We start from the raw sequence: 24429 nt of genomic DNA on the forward strand, positions 1-24429 counted from the left end.
GTGACTCCGTCCGTTTTCCGAGCGAACCTAGGTTGCCTCTAGAGCAATAAATGAGCACGATGACAGCAATTAGAGCAGTGATTGAAATCCTCACCAATTTTCTCATCAGAGGCATTCAAAATACACACTTTGAGGCCTCGCATAGCTGTACAGGAGACGATACATATACATTCATTCAAACCTCCCCCCATGAGGAGGATCTGCTCTGAGAGACACTATCCGTTTGCTGCCCCGAACGAACTCTCTCAACGTTCGGTTGCTACATGATGCATGAAGAAGACGAGGCACACATACTCATTTACGTTGTTGAATTTGAATAACTCCAGCCGACAGCTGTCGTTGAGGAGAACATCTTCAACCTCGCCGCAAAGGTTGAGGCAACAACAAAAACAACCGAACTTATTGCGTTGCACGGCCCGCAACGTATAGTGCAAAGAGGGGGGAGGAAAAAGAAACGAAAAAACTAGCTGCCTGCGTGCGGTTGCTGTGCAATAATAGCAATAGCAGAAAAACCTCACGCATTCGATCCAGGCACAAACGAGGAGACTCGGGTTTGCTCTGCCTTTTGAATTCGGTTCCCTCAAGGTTGTAACAGGAGATGAGTGAGAGCCATTCGTTTGTTTTTTTGGATTCGCTGCCAGTGATGTCAACCTTCCAGATTTTGTCTGGATCTTCCAGACTTTTTGGACATCTGTCAGACATTTTTTCAGGTTTCCAGACTTCCAGACTTTTGTCATTTCTTCCAGACAATTCCAGACTTTTGGGTTAGGACATAAATTGTTCTATGAAACTATGAAAATTCAAAATGGTTATGGTACACGGAAAAAAATTGCATGGGCTTTTCGAATACAGAGTCATGATAGTTTTACTATATCCATCATTTAGTATTTTCAACCATGATTTAGTATTTTTTACCGAAAATCTGGGCGATAATACTACGACATAGTATTTTTACTATGCGAACTTTGACAGCTCATAGTAATTTTCTCATGTCTTAATTACCATGCGCATGATATTTTGATATTACACAATTCGTGTTCTTGAAATTACTATGCCCATGGTAATGTTGAAATACCGTCATTTGTGTTGTCAAAAATACTATGCGCATTATAATTCATAGTAATTTTACTATGTGCTTCATTCGAGTGTTTGTTTTTTACGGGCCAGCCGTTCGCGATTTCGGAACGCGAACAAAATTATCGGATTGTCGGTTTGTCGGATCGGGAAATTTTTTTCCTCAGGTGAGTAAATGGTGTTTTTTTTGTTACTTCCAATTAACTGCTTATGAAATATGCTAACAGAACAATTTTCCTATATTGTTGTCGAAAGATTTCCCAGATTGTGTCGTCGACCAGCTGGAAAGGGCCTCAACGAGCCTTTGAACCAACGCTCCCGGAGCGGGACAGCATATTAGTCTGGTCGGAAATTTTTCAGGTTAGTGTAGGGTTGCCATCCGTCCCGCAAAAGCGGGACATGTCCCGCTTTTTTGTTGAATGTCCCGCTGTCCCGCTTTTTCCTCAAAATGTCCCGCTTTCTTTCATGGAAAACTATACTAGAAAAAACTAATTTATCCTATTTATCAATTTCAATTCATTGGTTCAACTCAAAAAATCTTTCGAATACGTCTTTTCTCTCAAAATAAGTCATAAAACACAAACAAAATTCGAATGCGTCTTTTATTCTCCTCAAAAAAAAAAAACATCAATTTTGTAGAGTTCGTTCACATTAGATAATATTAAATAACCCTAATATTACAGTAAGATTCTTTTCAGTTTAGCGTTTTTGGAGCTCGTTCCCAATGCAATGTTAATAAATTTGGTATAAAGATAATATTTTTAAGATGCTTTCAAATGATCCAAATAATTCAAATGATATATCTTAATTTTTCGACGGAATGTTAGTTAAATGTCTATTTATCATAAACCACCTTTTTCGACTCAGTTGCCAAAGTATAAAATTATGGAAGTTTTCTTGAGATTTAAAACTTTTAAAACAAATTTAAATTTATTTGTTATTCCACAAAGGATTTTTACGCGATGTCAAATCCACCGCTTACGTATTGAAATACCCTATTGAAATATTTCTCTTATATAACGTGTTAATTTGCGAAAACTGAGGAAAATAACCGTGTTTATTGAAAAAACCGTGTAAATAGAAGTCATGTTAGGAAAAGTGAGCAAAATCAATCTGCGTTAAAAAAAAAACCTTAATGTACTTTCTATGAAGAACTTTTGCTGATGGTATAATTATAAGTTCGGCAGTACAATTAAGCTTTTTTTTAAAAGTTTCTTAAATGTCCCGCTTTTTTCGGCTGTGTCCCGCTTTTTTGTCGTTAAATGTCCCGCTTTTTTCTCAAAGTATCTGGTAAGCCTAGGTTAGTGAGATTTAGTTCTATTTTATTCACCAGCGGATAGGCGAATTTACCATTTTTTTCAATTCCATGTGTGATACTGTTTTTTCTTAATTTATTTAGTGTCGGCGAATGCGCTCGAGCTCCTCAACCTTCCTCGATTTCGGATATTGGACAACGTCGGAGGACATTGTGACGAAAGCTGCTAACCGGTGAGCTGGCGCACTGTTCGCGGAACGCAATTTCAGTACATCTGCCGTGCCGTTAAATGCAGGCTATCAGGTGAGTGAAATTGTGTTTTTATTTCCTAATTTTTTTACTGCTTGTGGAACAAGCAAACTGAACAGTTTTTGTACATTTTCGTAATTCCTATAATTAATTGTTTCCCGTTTTTTTTTTCATTTTTATTTCAGACGCTAAGTGTGATGCAACCCCTGTGCCCCATTCGTGGGTGGTGCTACCACCATGAATTGAAGTTAATGAAAAATAATTAAAATAAATAAAAATTTTAATTTGTAACAAATGAATTTTATTTCGAGGTCTTTATACAATGCCGCATGGTAATTTTGTGATGTATATCATGATAGGGTACTCATTTTAATGTGTTATTACGATAATGGAAAATAGCAATTTTACTATGCTCGAAGTAAAAGAGCTCATTCTATCATTGACAATTTTACTATGAACATAGTTAAAATTACTATGCGCAGCCAAAATTAACACAAAGTAAAATTACCATGTGCATGGTAATATCAAGAACAAAACATTATTGACTCAAAAATATGGTTGCGTGTTGTTCATTTAAACCACGGATCTAGTAATTCCACTATGCTTTTTTTTTGTGTGTAGGTCATGGTGTAATATGGCAGGAATTGATTAGAATTTTTGTGTTATTCAGAAGTGGTTGAAAGCTATTAATAATGGCAAATGCTTCGAAGATGTATGCTAACTTGAGAGTCAAACAGAACATGTAAAGCGGGGCATAGACTACACCAGATTCGTGCAAATGCGATGAAAGTTTGTCGCTGTGAATACGATTTTCATCGTGTATGGCACTGCAAACGGTTTGAGTAAAATCAGTCGAGATGGAAATATTTTGTACAAATCACCCTCTGTGACATGGTGTATGGTGCTGTTTGTACAAAATTCAGGCCATTTACTCAGCCCCAGCCGCGGTGGAGGTGGTTTTTTATTATTGCTGATTTCGCCAGCAATCGTTGGTATTCGCGCGAAATATTATTGTATCGTGTGTGAGCGAGCATAGATCAAACAATCGTCGTGGAATCGTCGAATTTGCACACGTCCTTTAGTAGTCTATGGCCCGCTTAACTGATAGTAACAGAAACAAACGATTAGTTGCTATCTGCAACATTGAGATCTGGCGACCAAAAAAAAAAAGGTCACCACCTTCAAAACTAAGCTATCCAGACATTTCCAGCCATTTCCAGACATTTTTTCAAAATCTTCCAGACTTTTTCGAAAAATAGTTGGCATCCCTGTTCGCTGCCTCGAATGTATACTGCTTCTTGAAGGCGGGCCATATTGAGAGCGTATGCATCATCGGTTTTGTCGTTTTCGCTGCCTCAAAGCAACCTTTGCTTCCGAGTAAAGCAGTGAGCGAGAGAAGGTTGATCAATTCATGCTCAGCAAAATTCAATCACTGAATTAGAGCGAACCTAGGTTGCCTCTGGGGGTGATAGGGTGGGTTTATGGAAATGTTCACGCTTGTCCACGAAAAGGGGGTAGGGGTTTGGGTCATGTCCACGTGGAAATATTTATTTCTAAAATATTTTCTAAAGGTTAATAAATGTTAAGATGTTTAAATCATAATCTTAAAACTGCAAAGCTTTCCAGTTTACAATTAGTAGCCACTTGAAAGCAAGTGATTAACATGATAATATAGAAATTTTTAATTTTTTTTTATATCAGGACATACTTATTCGTTTTTTTTCCAAAATCAACGATTTCAATTACAAAAAGGCAAAAAGTTGTGTTTTCTAACTGTCAAATTAGATTTTAAAAAATATTAAAATTTGTCCACGTGGACATCCGGGAAGGGGGTTGAGGATTTGCCAAATGTCCACGCTTGTCCATGGAGGGGGAGGAGGGAGTCAACAACAACGTCTCCAATTTTCACATTCACAACAGGAAAATCTTTCAAATGAAAGGCCAAAGCATACTACTGTAAGTTTGCGTACGATGATTTCAGTTGAAATTCGCCGGTTTTCGAATGATGATGATGTTAATGATTTTCAAAGTGCACCTGATGATTTTCAAATGAAAATCGAGATCTTCAATTTCAAACGAAAATGAATATTGTTATTTTTTTTCAATTTAGATTTTTTGTGATTATATTTTTTTTTTTAAAGGAACTAAGCCAAGAACTCTAAATTCATTTAATATTTATTTTATTTTTGATTTAAGTAAGAGGAATCGATTTTAAAGCAACAAAAAATTCTAATGTAAAAAAAAATTTTTTTTAAATTTTGACAGCTTGATTCTGTGAAAACCGTCCTAATAATTTGTATGTTTAGACTAATAATCTACTTATTTGAAGATTTTCAGCAAGGCATGAAAATGAAAGCGATGATTTTCAATCGAAAAAAATTTCTTTCATGTGACTGTTATGCGGACCGGTCTGAATGTTTTGGTTACTGACTTTCATAGCAACCTGAAACTTATAAGTTTTCTTTTGGCGGCAAAAAAAGTTATTCGATTGTGAACTTCCAAAGCAGTCTAGATTCAAATGATTGAATGAAAATTGGAGACCATGAGTCAACAATCTCTTTTTTCTGTCCACGTGGTATCTGAACAGCCCCATGGTGGTGTTTTTGAGTCTCGACCAGCAGTCCCAAACATCGCTGGAGAAAAGCCATCTCCCTCCGGCGATGGGGAAACGTTTCTCCTGTACCTATTTCTGGTAGCGGTATTGTCGACGGAATTTCTCCCTATTAGGTCAATCCTGGCCGGATGTTGCATATACTGTTTCTTGGAATCGACAAATTATTTTATTTAGCCGCAAAATACTTGAAAAATCCAAATTCATCAAGATGGCCAAGATGGCAAAGGCAATGAAATATAAAGTGTGATATTTAAAATAACTAGTAAAAAAAATGGAATTATTAGTCAGCTTTTTGTATTTGTTATATCGTTTTCTAGCCACAGTCAAAATTGATAAAACCCTGTGAATCTAAAATCAATCAAATTAAATGTACTTAAAATCACCAAATTAAAATCTTACTCCATTTCTTATCAAACTCCTCCAACCCGTAACCTAAATCATTATGATAAGCATGGTTGGTCCGCACTTCTCAAATCAGACAGTGCGCTGTGTATATCGCACCGTTATCTTCTACGATTTGTAGAGCACCACACTTCCTTCCGAAATGCTCTACACTCGTTTCCGAGCACAACCGAAGCCGAGTGCTGAGCAAAACCGATGCCCCCCCAATAGCAACGCTACTGTGTGTGAAGGAGAAATCCCGAAACACACAACTGAAGTACATTTTTTTCCTTCTCTTCCTACCACAGTAGGCAAACAAACAGCACGAAACGATGTTGCTTCTTCTTCTTCCTTTTCTTGTTGGGAACGAACAAAACCTACTGAGTTGCTTTAGCGCTGCTCCCCTACACTTAATTGGGATTGGGCCTGCTAAAAAGAATGAAGCTTGCTCTTTACTCTTACACAGATTTCCATAAGAATGACAGCTAATCGGAGTGAAATTGGAGTGAAGGCTATTGCCTTCTCTGTTTAATACACGAGAAATAATATACCGGGATTGCGAGCGCGCCCATGTGATGATTTTTTTCTCTTGTTCTCACCCTGGCGAAGCCTTCTCTGCTCCTAGATTGGGTGTGCGCCTGGCGTCTTTACAGAGCAGGGCAAGTGTTTCAGAACGAAAAGTTCACTGAGTTGCACTTTTCAAGCCGCTCGGGGAGGAATGGACAACCATGATGATAAGTTAAAAAAATGATGTTTTCTGAGAAAAACCGTAAAACAGTTTTGAAAAAATCGAAAAAGATTAGAAAAAATGAGCGTGCAAATCATGAAACGGATTTGCGATCAAAGCGGTCACTATGTCATAGATCGCAATTCGCTTTGCATTTCGCTAATTCGCTTTTCCGTAACAATTCGCATCGCATCGCATCGCATTCACTACGTCATCGGCCTACGCCAATTCGCATCGCATCGCTCTTACTATACGTCATCGGCCTTAGGCATAAATCCAAGTCCATTATCAGAGTACATGAATATTAATTGTTAGCCTTTTGTTTTTTGGGGCACTGGAACCTCGAAAACGATTTGAAAGCATTGTTTTTTTAATCAATTCATAAATTACCTATGAACTTTTAAAAAAATTGTCGTGTTATTGCTGCATAAAATGCCGCAGCCCCGTGGCCTAGAGGATATCATTCAAGTCTTCTAAGCCAACGGTCATGAGATCAATGCCGGTCACGGCATACATAGTACACATTCTGTGGGTTGATGGTTTTAGCATTTGTAAGATGCTAGCCATTATATCCTCGAAAGATGTACGCTTAGTAATAAGTAAAAAAGGAATCTCTTCAAGGAAACGTCAAGTTTCATTGAGATCCTATAGATGTTTGTGTTCGTTAAAAAAAAAAAAGAAAGCTTGGTATAATATCCTTTGACTTCAGATCTGGATTTAATAAATGATCTAACAAACCTCATAGTTTGATGATAATAAACCAATTTGTCTGAAAGTTTTCAAATACTAACAAGAAACATCTGGCAATAGACAATATCAATATCATCTATTAATACGAATTGTTGAAAAAACCCAATTTCCCCAACGTAAACGATATTTCTACTTAAATATTTTTCTCCCTTAAATATTTGTTAGCAAAAATTCTATGAACAGTTGAGCAGTTTTTTGTATTCTAAGCCGATTGAATTTGAATTTTTTTTTTCTTATAAAACACTTTATCCCGATAAAAATCTGTCTTTTGAAATAATCAAATAAGAAAGGTTATTGAAAGTAATTTCTCCGATCCTTATTTTGTTCAGAAATATTTACAAGTATGGTAAGGATATGTTTTCTTAAACTGCTTTTAGTTTATTTGTTGATTCACTAAAAATTTTCTTCTTCTTCTTCTTCGTTCTTTTGCTGACACTACTGGTAGCTGTCAGCTTGTTGGTGGCACAGCTTTCTAAAATTTTTATGGTGCAAGAATAGAAATAAACAATTTCATTTATTATAATTGACATCCCTGATCAAGTCGAGTCCGGAATACACGCTATTCGCAAGTTAGACAAATTACTCGAATTAGTGCTTCTATTTTGTCCGCTAGAGGATGCTGATGATGTCGCCTTCTCACTATATGAAGAAAACAAGTGTGGGATTGTATCCCATAAAACCATTGCCCAGAATGAATTTTTCCCAGAATGACAAATACCCGAAATCAAACCCCAGAATGAACCATTTCCCAGAGAAAAAAATCCCCAGAATGCACCAATTACCAGAAATTTTTTTCCCAGAATGGACCATTTCCCAGAATTTTTTTCCCCAGAATGGAACATTTACCAGAATGGCACAAATCCCAATTTTTTTTTTTCTCCTTGTATTTTTATTTTTTTTTTCTAATGAATTCTTGTATATTTCATATGATTCGAAATTATTTTTTTCAAAATGATTTTTTAAATGCAACCACGACTTTGAAATTTTCCAACTAAATTTATTTTAGAGCCAATATTGTGCTTTGTTTATCCGTACCCTAAGTTGCAATGGGTTAACGGCTGCGGTGTGTATGTTTGTGAAAATGATAGATCAAACCATCATTTTCCTGACAGTGTCGTTACACACAATCTTGTTAAACATGGTGTCATAATATGGCCTAAATTAGAAGAGGAGCTGGACATCTTTATTAAGTTTAAATTCAGCAGTAGGTTCAAAGATGTCTATTTTTTCATGATCCATGTTGATAAGATGAATGGGAGTTGAAACACTTGCCCTCCCTTCCGCAGAACAATCGCAACATTTGGTAGTGAAAGTATCACAATTTACCATAATAAAAGTTGATACTTTCAATAGGGCATAATTCGTTTGGTTAGGTAGTTAGTTGGTTTAGTCTTATAGAATTAAAAATAGAGAAAACGTGCTAGAAGTATTACAATGTCAGGTAAAGATTATGGTATTCGCCTCCCCAATGCTCTAGTAAGTGTGTATTTGCGGTTTATGAATTTCGTTGGCTTATTCTTAAATCAAGCATTTTACAAGAACTAGAGGCTCATTGGATGGAAATGCTGTTGTTGAAGAATGTTATATTTCATTTGGTTAGACGTTTTTTTTTGCTTTTTTATTTAATTATTCACTTTTAGCAGATCTTTACGTTTTTCGGTTAGGTTTGAAATTCATCTATGGAAGTATATAATAGAATGTACGGTTTTGAAGAATAACAATGAGTAGATAGTCCAAATCACTGATTTCGGGCATTTTACAATAGGCACACGCAAGGATTGAAAAACTCATTCAAACGAGCGACGGAACCTGCATCGCTCCGATTTTTGCTCATAAAAATGCCGTGAAATGCGAATGAGGTGTGAGCGAGAATCTCCTGTTCTCACGAATCAATCCCGACCAAAACGAAAACACGTACAAGGTTCCTGATTCCTTTTTACTTTGCTTCCCTCTTCGCACACAAAGTCGAGCATCAACCCGACGATTGCGTAGCAGCGAGTTGGTTCGTGAAAACTTTTGCCAACCCGCTCATGAGCCGTGTTAGTAATGATATTATTTCTTGCCGTGGAAAAATCTTCGTCCCTTTGCGAAGCTTGAGCTTGAAAAAACACTAACAGCAACAATACTGACGCCAAGCCGTGTTGGCTTTCAATAGCGTTGGCCAACAGAAATTGAAAATAAGAAGAACAGTGTGCATACGGCCGGTACAGCCAATCCATGTTAGTGATGTTATTATTCTTTCCAGGCAAGTATGCCGAGCCAAAATAATACTTTTGCTTCATGCTAGTGGTGTTATTATTGCTTCCTACGGAAGAATGTGCGTCACTTTTTGAAGCTACAAGCTTGAAGGAACATCAATAACATCAACAGCAACAGTGTACGCTTGTGTAGGGCTAGCCTTCAAACGATCGGTGCCCGGACGGTACGGACAGTTTGTCTCTGAAAAGGACAAGCTGAAAGATTTCTTTTTCTTTTGAACTGACGTACTTACTCCCCTAAACAGACAGCAAGCTTGGTATCTAAATTTTCACGAAGCAAATACGAGTCTCTCGTGATCCCGTTGCTCAGACTCGCTCATGAATATTTTGTAATACGAGCAACAAAGAAACAGCCATCGTAGAATCGTTTGTGTTGCTATTCGTGATTGTATTGAGCACAAACGAATAGCGAGCCGGCGGCGAAACTTTCTCATGTGCGTTTCGATGAGTGAGCGATTTTTATAGTCCTTGGGCACACGGTATATTTTAATAGAACCCCTATGTAAACTTAGCATAGTTTGTCAGAGAGGCTGACCAGAATAAGTGATTAGGTTTTAGAAGAACAGCATTGTGCATCTGCAGTTCTTTTGATAAGTAGACGATATCGATCAAGATATTAAAGCTAGATTATTACTGGTTTGAGCTAGGCTTCATATTATATATTGATAGATAAAATGAACTAATATCCTATTTTTCTTTTCTTTTTTGTATTTCTTTTCATGTGACCTTTTGATGATGACGAACGAGCCTTCAAGCCATATCCTCTCAACATTGGACCCCTAAGATGGTTTTCAATCCCAAGGAGAGTTGTATAACATGGTGAGAGCGTTCCATTTTATTTTATTGTTTTCAATTATATATAAATACTGTAGTTAGTTTCGTTGGGATTAATTAAGCGACCTGTCTCAAACCGCCAACGTATTTCCTCCAACTGGTATCATGAGGGGTTAGTTCACTATCTTGTTCTGCTTTAAGTTCATATTCATCCGAAGTGGACTTAAGGAAGTGCAAGATGGTATAGCCAACGTCTCAAGATCGCTTACTATTCTAAGCTGCCTACTCTAAACTTTTATTTCCCTGACCCCTCTACCCACATTTCCTTTTCAGCGTCAGCTTCTCACAGCTATTTAAACGCCACAAAAAAAAATATTGTGCTTTGTTTATGGTTTGGGTACATTAATTGATTCAATGCTTAGCATGGTCCTTCAAAAAACCGTTTTAGTATCCGACTCCTCACGCTGCGCGTTCGAACTTAAAAGACGTTTTGTCCTTCAAGCTGTCGCGTGGCGGACGGGGCTTAGGGATCACCCCTAGCTTTCACGCAGACCTAGGAAGCCCCGGCAGACTTAGACCAATGTCTTAGGGCCGCCGCTTCCGACGGCGGGTCGGCGGCCTTCTCGGATTTGGGAGCTTCGGCGGCTTTGTGCCGCCTCAGCCCCTTCATCCTCGTTGGTTGCGGCTTTGCCGCAAAAGAATAAAGTTATGAAACCCCATTTTTTTGTAACAATTCCTTTTTTTTTTAAATAATTCTAGTAAAGATAAATGTTTTCAATTTTCTGGGAAATGGTTCTTCTGGCGAAAAAATTTCTGGTACATGGTTCATTCTGGTGAAAAAATTTCTGGTACATGGTTCATTCTGGTGAAAAAATTTCTGGGAAATGGTACATTCTGACGAAAATTTTTCTGGGGAATGGTTCGTCTGGGGAAAAAAAAATTCTGGAGAATGGTTCTTTCTGGCGATTGGAATTCTGGGGATTTTCCATTCTGGAATATAGAGGAAAATAAAAATAATTATATTAATCTATAACCAAATTTCGTAAAATAGAGTCTCACCTTGCTTCAGCGTCAGGCATGTTAAAATCGTGAGTTTTCATACTCGCACATAGCCTTATTTGCAGATCGATTCTATTTCGTTAAACTCAAACTGCAATGATGCTATCGGTAGGTTCACCTCCGAAAGCATCAGTAATAGAGCTTCGGATAAACTCGGTCGAGTTTACTGCAATCAAAGGAAACATCATGTGTGTTCAATGGAAGTTGGTCGAAACAGGTTGAAATAGGTCGAAACAAGTAGGAATGGATTTTGACAGTTGATAATCTGTCTCTTTCCAATTGACTTCGACCGATTTCAACCAGGTCGTCCGTTGAACATACGTTCTCCAATACTAATGCGTGTTTTGTGCGTTGTACACACGAATTTTCAGACAGACCGTTTTCATTCAATAATTTTTGGAACCTGTGAATCAATTACATTTATGCTTTTCTAAAATTCAATTTGGTTTAAAATTTCTTTCAAAATTAATTAAATGACCAAAAGTCATCAAATGGAAAACTTCTATAACTTTTTTCGCAGAACGCAAAATTATTTGAAGTATTAAGGAAAGTTTGATAATTGATTCGAAACTTTTATTCTAGAATGTCACGTTTTTGTTTTCAATTATTGTCAAAAAGCGTTAAATAATTTTAACCTATTTAGAAAAGTTATTTCAACATCAAGAGCTAGTAGAAAAATTGCATATTCAAATTCAGGGCACATAAATATCATCAGAACATTTTCAATTACATAAATGAACTCCTCTTACATGGTTTCCAATTTGTCGATGTATAAAACAAGTATTCGATTAATAAATTTTGAAATTAGAATGGTTCGTTTCAAACTATGTTCTTATTCAGTTACACTTCTTATTTAAAACCCATTCAAATGACGAGCTAGTGTTTTTGTAGGGGGAAGTGTTCCTAAATGCGCATGTTAGGTAATATGCGCATACAGCCGATTGACGATATGGCTAGAGATTCATCATATCTAATCAGTGCAGTTTGAGGGTAGTACGCTTTTAACACATGGCATGAAAAAATTAAATTGTTATATAAAGTCGAAAAAATTTAAAAATTCAAACAAGATTTTTGTCAGTTTTGATATAATATATTGAATTTTAATTATCGTGCGTACAGATTCTGTGAACAAAAATTTTAATGGTTTTTCTTTCTTATTCATCTGGAAATCAGAAATTCAACAAATTGAAGCTTTTGGCAAAGTTGTAGATGATAAGATACTGGAATACGAGACAGGTTTTGAATGCCCATATCAAGGCAGGTTAAATGCCTATATCAAGAAAAATAGATAATTCTTATAAATTTTTTACTTCCTATCATTTGAACATCAAATCTACGCTCAAATCACGATCTTACAGCGAAAAAAGAAGAACTTCATACTGATCCGATAAAAATACAATATGAACAAAATATTACCATGAAATATGGCCATATGGCATACTTAACTATGTTTCATGCAAAAGAACTAGTAATGTAAAAAATTTCACCAAAATTTCAGCCTTGACGTATGCCTAACATCCGTTTCTACCATTTTCAATTAAATAATTTCAAAATATTGCGAGTGTAAATGAAATATAGCTTAAAACATAAATATGCGCATTTAGCCCGCCGGTTTCGGAAATCGGCTATTTTGACCTCTTTTATTATAAAATTATTTTCACAAAAACTGTAAGAGATTTTAACAGCAAAATTGCTCTTACGTATAGAAAACAGATGTCCGCTCATGTGCATATAGTTTTCAGGCTCCTATCTATCGGAATATGGGAGAAAATGAGTGTTTTCCTTAATATGCGCATATTACCCGCCTCTCCCCTATATCTTATTTAGAGTTTCAATTAAAACAAAAGGTTAATTGAATTGCAATTTAAAATTTACAATTAAACATTATATTTTCAATTATAGTGTCGTCAAATGAAATTAGGTTGATTAAAGTGTTAATTCCGCCGGAGGCGAACCAAATTTCTGACTTGTTTGTCAACACTTATCATTAAACACATTTTAGGGTCAAGTAATATTCCGGAACTCTACGGAAATTTTACTTGGAAAAAATCTCCATGGGGGGCGGGTTCGCACAGCTTTGGTTGGTACCTAAAAAGTTCAAAAGTACCTCCCCGCAACCACCACATCAAACCGTTTGATTGCGGTGCCAGCAGAGATCATGTATGAAAAATTAATTGCAGGAAGCACAGCGACAATCCCGACACGAAACACACAGGACCGACCGCCGACTGAATCCAAACATCCAGAGCACGAAAATGAAATGGCGAAAACGAAACAAAAACATGCTCTCTGTCTAACACACACGCTGCATGTGTGTTAGTGTGGTAGAAATGAATCCTGCTTTCGAGCTGGATCGGTTTCGACTAGTTTCGATCGATTTCAACTTGCTCTGTTGAACAACGACCAGACCTGTTTCGACCAAAACATCAGCTTATTGAACAACGATTACTTGACAGAAACTAGTCGAAACCAATCGCTACTTACGATTGAACGAAGCTATCATCAAAACGAACGTACAGTTCTGCGGATTCAAAATTCAAACTCGTGTTCCTTCGGCAGCCGAACACATCAATCGGACAACGCAGCGGGGCGTGGCTAAAAGTGGTAGGGCCAGGGTTGCCAACATTTTTTTTCCAAAGATCAGGGAACTGACGAAATAAAAATCAGGCAAAATCAGGCAATGTTACAGCTCGTTAAAGTAACGGAAATTTCGCTCAAAGTGATGACCTTTTTTTTTTTTTTTTGTCATCGCTCCACATTTTCACCCGAATATGTGTTGCGAGAGTACTTGGTTGAATTCTACTGCATCAAGCAATCGAAAGATTCCATTTATTAAATCTCTTTTTTTTAAATAAGAATTATCGAGAATCTTTCGATTGCTTTGATTCAGCCACATTTTCACTTATCACTTCAGCTGTGGTACCTACTCCAGTTCCTTACTACCCATTTTTCATGACATTCGCAAAAATCAGGCATATTTTAAAAAATCAGGGAAATTCAAAGGCTTATCAGGTTGTCAGGCATAGCCTCAAAAAATCAGGCAACGCCTGAAAAATCAGGCACATTGGCATCTCTGGGTAGGGCCAAGGGAACGGGAAATGAGCAAAAGGGTGGTACGAGGTACTGTTCGCTCGGTTGTCGGGCCACGATCGTTCGTGCGCATTTTGTGTTCGGTAACCTTCGTTCTGTTGTTTCGTTGTGTGATTTTATTCCTGCGATGCTTCGAAATCATCAATGCAGAACTGTTCTCTTCGTTTTGTGTGCATTGACGTAATGATCGGAACGAAGATAAAATCAATCTGCAGATAACGCGTTAAACTCGGAAGAAATCAGCAGAACGATTTTTTCCGAAGCGAGTTTACGCATGTCTGTTCAGCGTACGAAAACAAACAGATTCCAATTTGACAACTCGATTGCTGATTTTCCAGCAAACTTGATCAATTGCTGGAAAGTCCAGCAATTTGAAACCCGATTGCTGGTTTTCCAGCAAAAATGATTAGAACACAACCGAATGCTGAAAAATCCAGCAATTAGAAAACCGATTGCTGGTTTCCAGCAAAAATTCGGATTGCTGAACGTTTCCAGCAATTTTTTTTGCTGGAAATCGAGGCAAAAATTTACTGTGTATAAACAAGAACTGGTGAACTATATTAATATTTGAAATCAGCACCCCAAAATGAGTCAATTTTTAAAAGAAAAATGTTTTTTTTTTGTTTCAATTAAGCTTTTTTCCTCGCTGCGTATAGTCATTTTTGGCTTTTAAAGATGGTAAACTGGTAGTTGTTCAACGAGCCAATGTTTTGGTCGAAACTAGTCAGGTCGTTGTCAATGAAGCAAGTTGAAACTATAGTCAAAACAGTCAAACCCGATCCAGCTCGACAGGAGGTTTTGTTACGGCCTGGAAGAAATCGGTCGAAGTCAATTGGAAAAAGAAAGGTATTCAATCGTCAATCCATTTTTACTTGTTTCGAACAAACTTTGTAACGAACGTTTCTGTCCCGATACCATCAACAACTTAAAGCGCCACTCCCGGAACCCGAGAGGCGTGTTTTGCGTCCCGGCTAAAGACTCAAATCAGGGCGGGCTAACAATTCCAACGTTGTATCTCATTTAACTTCCCAACCGACTACCGGAATGCAGCCCTAATTGTGATATCGATCGAAGTAATCGAGTTACAGGAAAACTATGGGAGTTATTAAGCAAACACTAGCGACACCATGTCCTCCATAGAAGAGTTTCGATTAGTTAGGGAGCTTTTGGAAAGCTTTCGAAAACGGCCATACATTTGTCCTAACTCCAAAACGTCAAAAATTTACCTGGCATCGCGGATTGGAGTTAGTTGTTTGAGCGACAGGACACGAGGAAGATCGAAATATAACTTTGTGTGAACAACTTTATAAACTTTCTTTTAATTCCGGAAACCTGTTTAGTGCCGATCTAATATTGGCGATGAGGAGTAAATCGGGAAAGATAAGTAAGTACTAAAGAATCAGCACATAGTACAGAAGATTTGAATCGAATACGCGTCATTCTAGTTTTTTTTCCTCACATGAACCGGAAAAATTTGTTACCCAAGTTACCATGACTACTGGTAAACTCCTTGAAATTTTTTGTTTCCTGGACCTTGATGAACAGAATCTGTAATATTTGTTTTTTCACTGGTCAGTTAAGATTTTGTATTTCATGTGTTTTATGATAATAAATTGATTTGCGAAATTGGACGGCGGGTTCGTCATGTAAATGATAAGGCGGATTCGCCATGAGAAAGAAAAGGCGGGTTCGCCATGGAAAGCATAAGGCGGGTTTGCCATGAAAGTGATAAGGCGGGCTCGCCATGAGAAAGATAAGGCCGGTTCGCCATGGAAAGATAAGGTGGGTTCGCCATGAGAGAGATAAGGCGGGTTCGCCATTGATAAAAAGGATCAGGCGGGTTCGCCATAAATTATGAAGGATAAGGCGGGTTCGCCATAAACAAAAAAAAACTCTTTTGGAGACGATATTTTTAATAATTAGCCAATTAACGTTAAGTAATTAAATAATTAATATAAGAATTAGCCACCATCTTGTCAATTTTATTATTTTTTTTGCGTATTTGAAAAAAACATTATAAGAAATGATGCGTATGTTTGATTAAATCACCTCTGATTAAAAAAAAATTATAAAAAGGAATTATTTTATTTTTATGTTATGATTTCTTCAGGTCAGCATCTGATAATCGTATCAAACCATTTATAACTTCCATCGAGTCTTCACAACTACCATTGGCATGGGCCAGATGGAAACGAGATTTGGAATGTTATTTTGAATCCGAGAAGATAGAATCGCAATACGACAAACGTTCGAAATTGTTATACCTCGGGGGTTCTGATTTACGGGATATATACGACAATCTACCAGACACCAGTTATTCCTGATCCCAACTACTATAACGTAGCGGTTGCGAAGCTAGACGCTCATTTTGAACCGTATCGACGCAAAACTTATGAAAGGCATCTATTTCGGCAAATAATCCAACAACCGTCGGAACGTTTTTCTGATTATGTTTTGCGTTTAAGAGGTCAAGCGAAAAGGTGTGAATTCAAAGAACCAGAAGAAATGATAGCCCGAGCAGGGAAGCAAATCCAACTGATCTGATACTGATAACTGATTTATCCCTAGTGTTACACTTAGCGATAAATATGAGAAAGCGATTGCTTCTCATCTGTTTCCATTGACGATAAAGATAACTCGCTACACGTTGTTTTGTCTCCGACGGTCCACCAACAGATGAAAAAATTTCGAAATGCTCACACTGAAGCAAACCGGCTGAATCGATTATAACATCAGCAGAAAAGGCTAACTGAAATAGTTAAATAGATATGTGGTAAATTTTGAAATTCTCGGGCGTAACGTCTAAAGAAGGCGCTCGTCGCGATGATTAATCAATGTTTGAAGGTTCTGGTAACTAGTAATAGTTAAAACAAATTAGTGATGATTAACGGCACGAGTACCGCGAGAAATGAGTTTCGCTCCGATTAAGACTTGCGACCCCTCTAGTGAAAGGATTTGACTTTTAGATGACGAAAAAAAGCGTCGCGAGATCGCTAGTACAAGCTACTAGTGTTAGTACCGCGAGAAATCAGTTTAGCTCCGATTTCAACTTTCGACCGGTCGAGTGAAAGGGTTTGACTTGTAGGTGACGAAAAAAAGTGTCGCGAGATCGCTAGTACAAGCTACTAGTGTTAGTACCGCGAGAAATTAGTTAAGCTCCGATTTCAACTTGCGACCTCTCTAGTGAAAGGGTTTGACTTGTAGATGACGAAAACTAGTGTCGCGAGATCGCTAGTACAAGCTACTAGTGATAGAACCGCGAGAAATGAGTTTAGCTCCGATTTCAACTTGCGACCGGTCGAGTGAAAGGGTTTGACTTGTAGGTGACGAAAAAAAGTGTCGCGAGATCGCTAGTACAAGCTGCTAGTGTTAGTACCGCGAGAAATGAGTTTAGCTCCGATTCAACTTGCGACCTCTCTAGTGAAAGGGTTTGACTTGCAGATGACGAAAAATAGTGTCGCGAGATCGCTAGTACAAGCTACTAGTGTTAGTACCGCGAGAAATCAGTTTAGCTCCGATTTCAACTTTCGACCGGTCGAGTGAAAGGGTTTGACTTGTAGGTGACGAAAAAAAGTGTCGCGAGATCGCTAGTACAAGCTACTAGTGTTAGTACCGCGAGAAATTAGTTTAGCTTCGATTTCAACTTTCGACCGGTCAAGTGAAAGGGTTTGACTTGTAGATGACGAACAAAAGTGTCGCGAGATCGCTAGTACAAGCTACTAGTGTTAGTACCGCGAGAAATTAGTTTAGCTCCGATTTCAACTTTCGACCGGTCAAGTGGAAGGGTTTGACTTGTAGATGAAAAAAAAAGTGAAAATTGCAGGTGCTCTGTTGGGACTTTTGAAATCGATAACTGTGCTAAAACAGCAATTTACGCCACCGGTGCCGAACGGACTGTTTTAGCGTGGTCGAAAACCGTGTTTTGCATACACCGTTGGGACAGCCCTAAGAGCACCTGCAACGGTTCGGACATGAATATTGGTTTGAGGTATACCAGTTTTATCACAATTTTAAATTTTGGAATCGGCTAAAACACGCGCTCCCCACTGGTGTGATAGCAAATTTACAACGGGTACACTTTTATTGCAGACACTCAATAATTAGAAGAAAAAAACTCATTTTATTACAAAAATGGCTATGTTTTGATTTCTACACCGTCATTATTCTACCAGGATTTCATTATAAAGTCTTTTTAATGAAGTTTGTTCGAAACAAGTAGAAATCGATTGACGATTGAATACCTTTTTTCCAATTGACTTCGACCGATTTCTTTCAGGCCGTAACGAAACCCCCTGTCGAGCTGGATCGGTTTTGACTAGTTTCAACTTGCTTCATTGACAACGACCTGACTAGTTTCGACCAAAACATTGGCTCATTGAACAACTACCAGTTAGTAGAAACCAGTTTTAACCAACTTCGTTCAATCTATGATTAAACGAAGCTTCAAAAGCAAAATGACTATACGCAGCGAGAAAAAAAGCATAATTGAGAAAAAAAAACATTTTTCTTTTAAAATTTGACTCATTTTGGGGGGGCTGATTCCAATTATTAATTTAGTTTACCAATTCTCGTTTTCGAGATACCTTTTTAAAATAGGTAAAAATTTACTAAACATATTTGTGCTTTTGTTTAGGCAAATTAAACAGGTTGGCAAACAGACTCATTTTAAGTATTCTTAAGTAAAATTTGCATGATTATCAGTAGTTTGTAATGTAGCAGACGGCTTTTTTTAGCCAGAAATTGAAAGGAATTTTTTCTAAGAATCATGTCAGTTTAGTCAATGTTTTAATATAAAAACCGTGAAATATGATATATTGTTTGTGTAGATTATAAATGTTGGTAACAACTTTTGACAAAAATCGGTCATTACACTGATATTCAATTTTTTTAATTTTTTTAAAAGTTTATTGTTGTTTTGCGTTAATTTCATTAGGATGCTTCTGTTATTTTCCTTTTCTAATTCATATAACGTTTGAACTCGAGAAACGCTGACTGGGCTCACTAATTCGTTGAGGCCAAAAGCTATTTATTTAAATATGAAGTCAAGAATAGAGTGACATACTGTAACCGGAGGCGGTTCGGTTGGGGGAGTTTTTAAAAGGGGTAGGTAAGTGGCCGATTTATGCGCCACTCCCCAGAGGGAGATCTTCCACCTGTTTTGCTTTGCCCGGCTATGAGACCTATCCGCAGGGCGGGTATAGTCCTTAGTTTTAACCCAAATAAGATTAAGCCCCCAACTGTCCCTGGGATCCTCAACAGTTGATCGATGCCAACCGAATGTTCGGTGGAAAATTTAACAGAATTTGAGAAAAATGAATGCTCGGTTGGCTAAGAGAGAAACTCTGGAAAATAACGCAAAATTATCATAGGTCAACCTCTTCTGACCGGGATACCCTAGATTGCTTTGGAGGAAGGAACGAAGGTTGGAAACATCGGAGCCAACCCAACTCAAAAAAGAAAAATACGCCCGATAAAATGTGAATTCCCTTCCTCTGAAATTTCCAGTAAAACTAAATTTTGTCGGTAGAAAAACGAAAGGAGTTTGTATTCAAAAAATTATTTCTATGGTACAACTTTTATTACAATCTTGTATTCGGGATTCAACTCCTTCTAGCTAGCTAGCTTCTATTTATAACTCGGCACTCTTGGTGCGGCCTACTCTGCAGATTTTCCCCCAATTATCTTCTGAGCTACCTATCCTTACTCGTAGGTTCTATTTTTAGCTGGAACTCAGGTGCGGTAAAGTAGTGCGTGTTCTAATCAAAAAATAAACGGCTCAGTAGTTTGCTTGCCGGCCATGGACTTGACGGCTAATAACGACAACCGTCTTAAAAAAAGCAACTCAGTGCAGAAAAAAAATGATTGGTCTAGATCCACGAGTCGAACTCAAGTCATTGGATCGTAAAGCACCAACGCTGACGACTAGGCTGTCAGGTGGTGGCGAAAATAGTCGTCTATGTACCAATCAAACTACATCACACGCGCATGGATAAATGTACTCATCTATGAAACAAACTCAACTCAAACAAACACAAACTCACTCGTAGAGATTCATGGGGCTTGGTGTTTAATTACCCATCGAATCTACCGTTGCTGTGCTGCTGTCGATGCTGCTGCTGCTGCCGATGATGCTGCTGAGGTTCATAGCACGGTTACAACCGCCAGTGGATTCACCAGCGTGCTTCACCGGATGTCGACGTCGTTGTTGAGGTCTGGTCGATGCCGTCAGCGTCCCGATGAAAATCGTAGTCGTCGAGCCGAAAACTGAAGCCGTCTTGCGTATGCCGCTCAGGGGTAACGGTTGCTATTCCGCCTGAACGTACCACCGTTGTTGTAGGGGTGGAGCTTCGGCTGGCGTGTTTTGTCACGAGTCGGTGATATGCAGTACCGGAAGTGTGATCTGAATCTGCTTTTGGGATAAGAATTAGAAAACGCTACGCACTAATAACTTTCCGCATAATTTACCTAAGGATTTTCTGAATCGCACTATCAAGAAAACTCCTATGATTCTGAAGCACTTTATTGGCGAATGCTTCACTTTACTACGGGGGAAAACGATAAAATTAATTCCACTAAAAACCCAAAGGGTAGAAAATTCACATTTTAAGCTCTACCTTTAATAAGAGCACACGACTCGCGGATTATAGTACCCGGTCCTGCCTCTACCACAAACTAGGACAAAATGGACGCGTCAAGTTATCAATTCCTCAAAAGAAGATAGCGAGTCCATACATTTCTTCAAAACCGAAATTTGTGCCGACTCTCGAAGTCACGACTTTCTCCGAAAAAACATTTCTTTTCAAAACTCAAATTTTCGGTTGCCCATCCCGAGGCGTCGAACGAAAATTGAGAATCGAAGTTCGGCTGAGATATAAACTTAAAAGAATAAAAAGAAGAACGTCGTCCCTCTTTTTGGATCAGATTCATACACGGACAAAGCATCCCAAACGGTCATCGCCCTCTAAAGGTGTTGCATATATCAATTTTTGAAAACCCCAAATTTAGAAAATAGCCGCCCGCGCTAGGCAACAGAACTCATTCAATATTGCGGCGGCTGAAATGACTAAGCGAGGACACAGTCACTTGCGGAAAAGCTTTTTAGAAGACGGAGGCAGTACTGGTCGGCTGGAAATGTTTGTGAGTGATAATACGGTGGGTTCTCTCTTTTAAATATCTCAATGAAATAATGTCTTCGTTCACGGAGTTTTAATAAAAGTTAACGCTAAATTGAATTAAGAAATAAATACATTTCTTAATTTTGCTACCTGTTACAATACATTTTTTATACTTGATACGGTTTTTGTTAACATGTTTTCTCAATTTATGTTACGTATTGACCGGTTTTGGTTGGATAAAACATTCAAATAATTTCTCAAAAAGAAAGCACCATGAACCCCAAATGTCTAAATCGATCTGTCGTAAATTTTGAAATCCTGTTCCAAATTTGCATGAATTTGGAACAAAGGCGTTGAACTGTTGGGAATTTTGAAATCGATAACTGTGCTAAAACAGCAATTTATGCCACCGGGGCACTATGGGTTTGAGGCGGCAAAAAGTCAAAACTGAACTTTATCGGATCGCTATTTTCATTTTTACTAGTTGATAACTTAATATTTATCTAAAATATTCCCAGTTTTTCAACTCATTATCTTGGATACTGAACGCACCACAGACTTTGAAAAATTGAAAAATGTATATGATGAAGAAAAAAATTAAATCACATATATTTCTGTGGAAAACATTTTTTTCTTAAATTTAAAGTACACCATATGAAAGCTTATATTAAAAGCTATCACACTGAACCCAAATTCACTCTTAAAATACACATGATTTTTCACTTAAAAACATGGATCCAGTGATTTTCTTCCATTCAAGTGCGACATATACAATTCACTTGGCAGTCACTTAAATTTCAAGTGAATTCATCCACATTCACTTTTTGACCCGAATGACAATTGTTAAAGGGTCTTTAATAAATATTAATAATAATAATAATAATAATAATCCACATTCACTTCAGTCGTCACTTGAATTTGAAGTGCATGAGAAAAAATATTCCTTTCCCCATCACTTGAATTTCAAGTGAATGTGGGGTTGTAATTGTGTTTATTTTCAGAGTTCAAAATGGAAAATTTTAAAGAGCAGCGTTTAAAGCTTATGCATTTGGATTTTCCCATTCTTTACTAGGCGATTTTGGCGGTAGTTTGTGTTAAACGTGATGTAAGAAAAAGTTATTTAAAGGTGTTATCATGTTTCAGCTTGTGGGTTGTACTGGACAGATTTTCTGGTTTGCAGCAGGGAAGATTTAGAAGTCGCACTATCCGCAGTAACCGATCTGCATTGGGATTACAATGGACTTTGTGGAAATGGAATTTTTACCCATTAATGAGTATAAATTCAACAAAGTTGATGTTTGTTCGTCAAAAAAAAAATGTTTTTCATGATTGATCAATCATTTCACACATTTTTCTTTTGATTTTCATGAAATGTCTTGATGATATTTATCATTCAATGATCAATAAGTTCAAAACTCAATTTTCAAAAGAAATAAAAAGTACGGTCATAAATGACATCAAGCCATCCTACTTTAAAAGTTGTTTATAAAAAATGTTTGTGTGAATTTATTTTAAGTGAGTTAAAATAGTAATTTTCATACAAAATTTTCAATAATTACAAAATATTCTAAAATACCTATTCATACTTTTTGCCGCCTCATTGTATGGAACTGCCCCATAGTGCGGTGCCGGACGGACTGTTTTAGCGTGGTCGAAAACCGTATTTTGCATACACCGTTGGGACCGTCCTAAGTGATCCAAATTTGAAAGCAGCATATTTATGGTTTATCATATGTTCACTGCCTCTCGTTAATAAATGCATACATATGCCTTGATGTAGCAACAGCAAAAATCGCTCACTGATGACGGTCAGGTGAAAGAGAACACGCGGTTCAGAAGTGCCCTGCAAAACATTTAAGGCAAATACCGATATGCATTACAAACGTACTGTTGATCAATATTCAAGCCGTACTTTGAAACGCTCAATTATCTTATCAGCACCTTATTTTGGGGAGCTTTGCTACTGATTGATCTTGATGAAATAATGCATAATGCCACTAATCACACAATTCAAACTAGACAAAAAAAACACTTACAGCTTAACATTTTTAGATATCTGCTGCATTCGGTACCGCTGGTGTTTTATTTGTTTCATGCATTGGTCCTGGAGTGTCTCGAGATTTTCCAGCAACTCCAAGTAACTCGAATTCGTGGTCTAAGGAAATAAGAGAAAAAAAAAAATACATAGAAGAAAACACAAAAACTAAGAAGTTTCAATTTTCCTCACCTCGAGTGTTTTGCATTCGTTCGATAACTCGCCCCACTCTTTAAGATACTCTTCCAGATCCGAATCCATAGTGCAGCTCGCCGTTTAATTATTTACCAGTTGATTTGTTTAAACCGGAGGTCTAGTCGACAAATTACAACGCGAAGGATAAATTATACTGTTAACGTGTAAACATCGAAGAACGAAGCAGTTCGCCATCAGCTGTCTCGGTTGGAAACTTATGCCGGAGTGACGCTTTAAAGTCAACCGAATTTATACAGTGTTGCCAAAAATAAAAGAAAATGCTCCGATCAAGGTTTTTACATACACACGCTCTTTTTTTTAAACTCAAAATTGAGTAGTTTTGGTTCAAAACAGCACTTCGGTGGCATCCCTCAACTTTGAGTTTAACTGGGCAATAGCAAAACTAAGTTCTGATAGGCATACTCAATACTAAGTTCGGCAGCCGAACTCGAATTTATCCTTTTTTTTCGAGGGTAGCTTATTTTCAGGGAATTAAAGGATGATTAAAATTTGTTGTACCCGGATGTTGCTGTTCCGGTACAGAGCGGTGGAAAGTTTGGACACTCCCGGTCAAAGAAAACTTGTTACTTCCCACGGGAAGTAAACAACATCCAGAAGTTTCCGGACATTCCAAGCTGCTCACCATATGATGACAATGACGGACAGAATTTTACGCTGACACGATGAATATGCATTTCATTATAAAGTTCCTTCATAGTCTTCCGGTAATTGTTCCGGAGCTTTTTTTTTTTTTTTCAGGGATTTTCAGAATTGTTCCGGAGCGACAAAATTTTGCGACGTGTTTGTTGGTTGCTGTTCCGGTTCGAACTGAACTCGCTAAGTGTTTTCAGTC

At 37.6% G+C, this 24429-nt stretch overlaps 2 protein-coding genes across 2 annotated transcripts in view; one reads left to right on the plus strand and one right to left on the minus strand.

The window, feature by feature from the left end:
- The window catches only part of LOC129750931 (transmembrane protein 120 homolog), a 130528-nt gene extending 106709 nt beyond the window's left edge, over positions 1 to 23819 (minus strand). Inside the window, exons 1-2 of the mRNA XM_055746143.1 lie at positions 23574 to 23819; positions 23383 to 23501 (exon numbers count right to left, since the gene is read on the minus strand). Coding sequence (XP_055602118.1) covers positions 23383 to 23501; positions 23574 to 23642 — 188 coding nt within the window. The 5' untranslated portion in view covers positions 23643 to 23819. The remainder of the gene's footprint in view (positions 1 to 23382; positions 23502 to 23573) is intronic.
- On the plus strand, positions 970 to 2626 carry LOC129750946 (uncharacterized). Its single transcript, XM_055746164.1, has 3 exons — positions 970 to 1241; positions 1330 to 1434; positions 2474 to 2626. The coding sequence occupies exons 1-3, from the start codon at positions 1101 to 1103 to the stop codon at positions 2564 to 2566; spliced, it is 339 nt and encodes a 112-aa protein (XP_055602139.1). The 5' UTR covers positions 970 to 1100; the 3' UTR covers positions 2567 to 2626.
- Positions 23820 to 24429: the final 610 nt, after the last annotated feature.

Source organism: Uranotaenia lowii, chromosome 1 (genome assembly GCF_029784155.1).
Source record: "Uranotaenia lowii strain MFRU-FL chromosome 1, ASM2978415v1, whole genome shotgun sequence".
In the NCBI taxonomy this organism is placed as follows: Eukaryota; Metazoa; Arthropoda; class Insecta; order Diptera; family Culicidae; genus Uranotaenia; species Uranotaenia lowii.

Coding starts and splice junctions, on each gene's coding strand:
- LOC129750946 (XM_055746164.1), top strand. CDS start 1,101: ATGCGCATTATAATTCATAGTAATTTTACTATGTGCTTCATTCGAGTG. Junction 1,242..1,329: donor CGGGAAATTTTTTTCCTCAG/GTGAGTAAATGG, acceptor TGTTGTCGAAAG/ATTTCCCAGATTGTGTCGTC. Junction 1,435..2,473: donor TCTGGTCGGAAATTTTTCAG/GTTAGTGTAGGG, acceptor TAATTTATTTAG/TGTCGGCGAATGCGCTCGAG.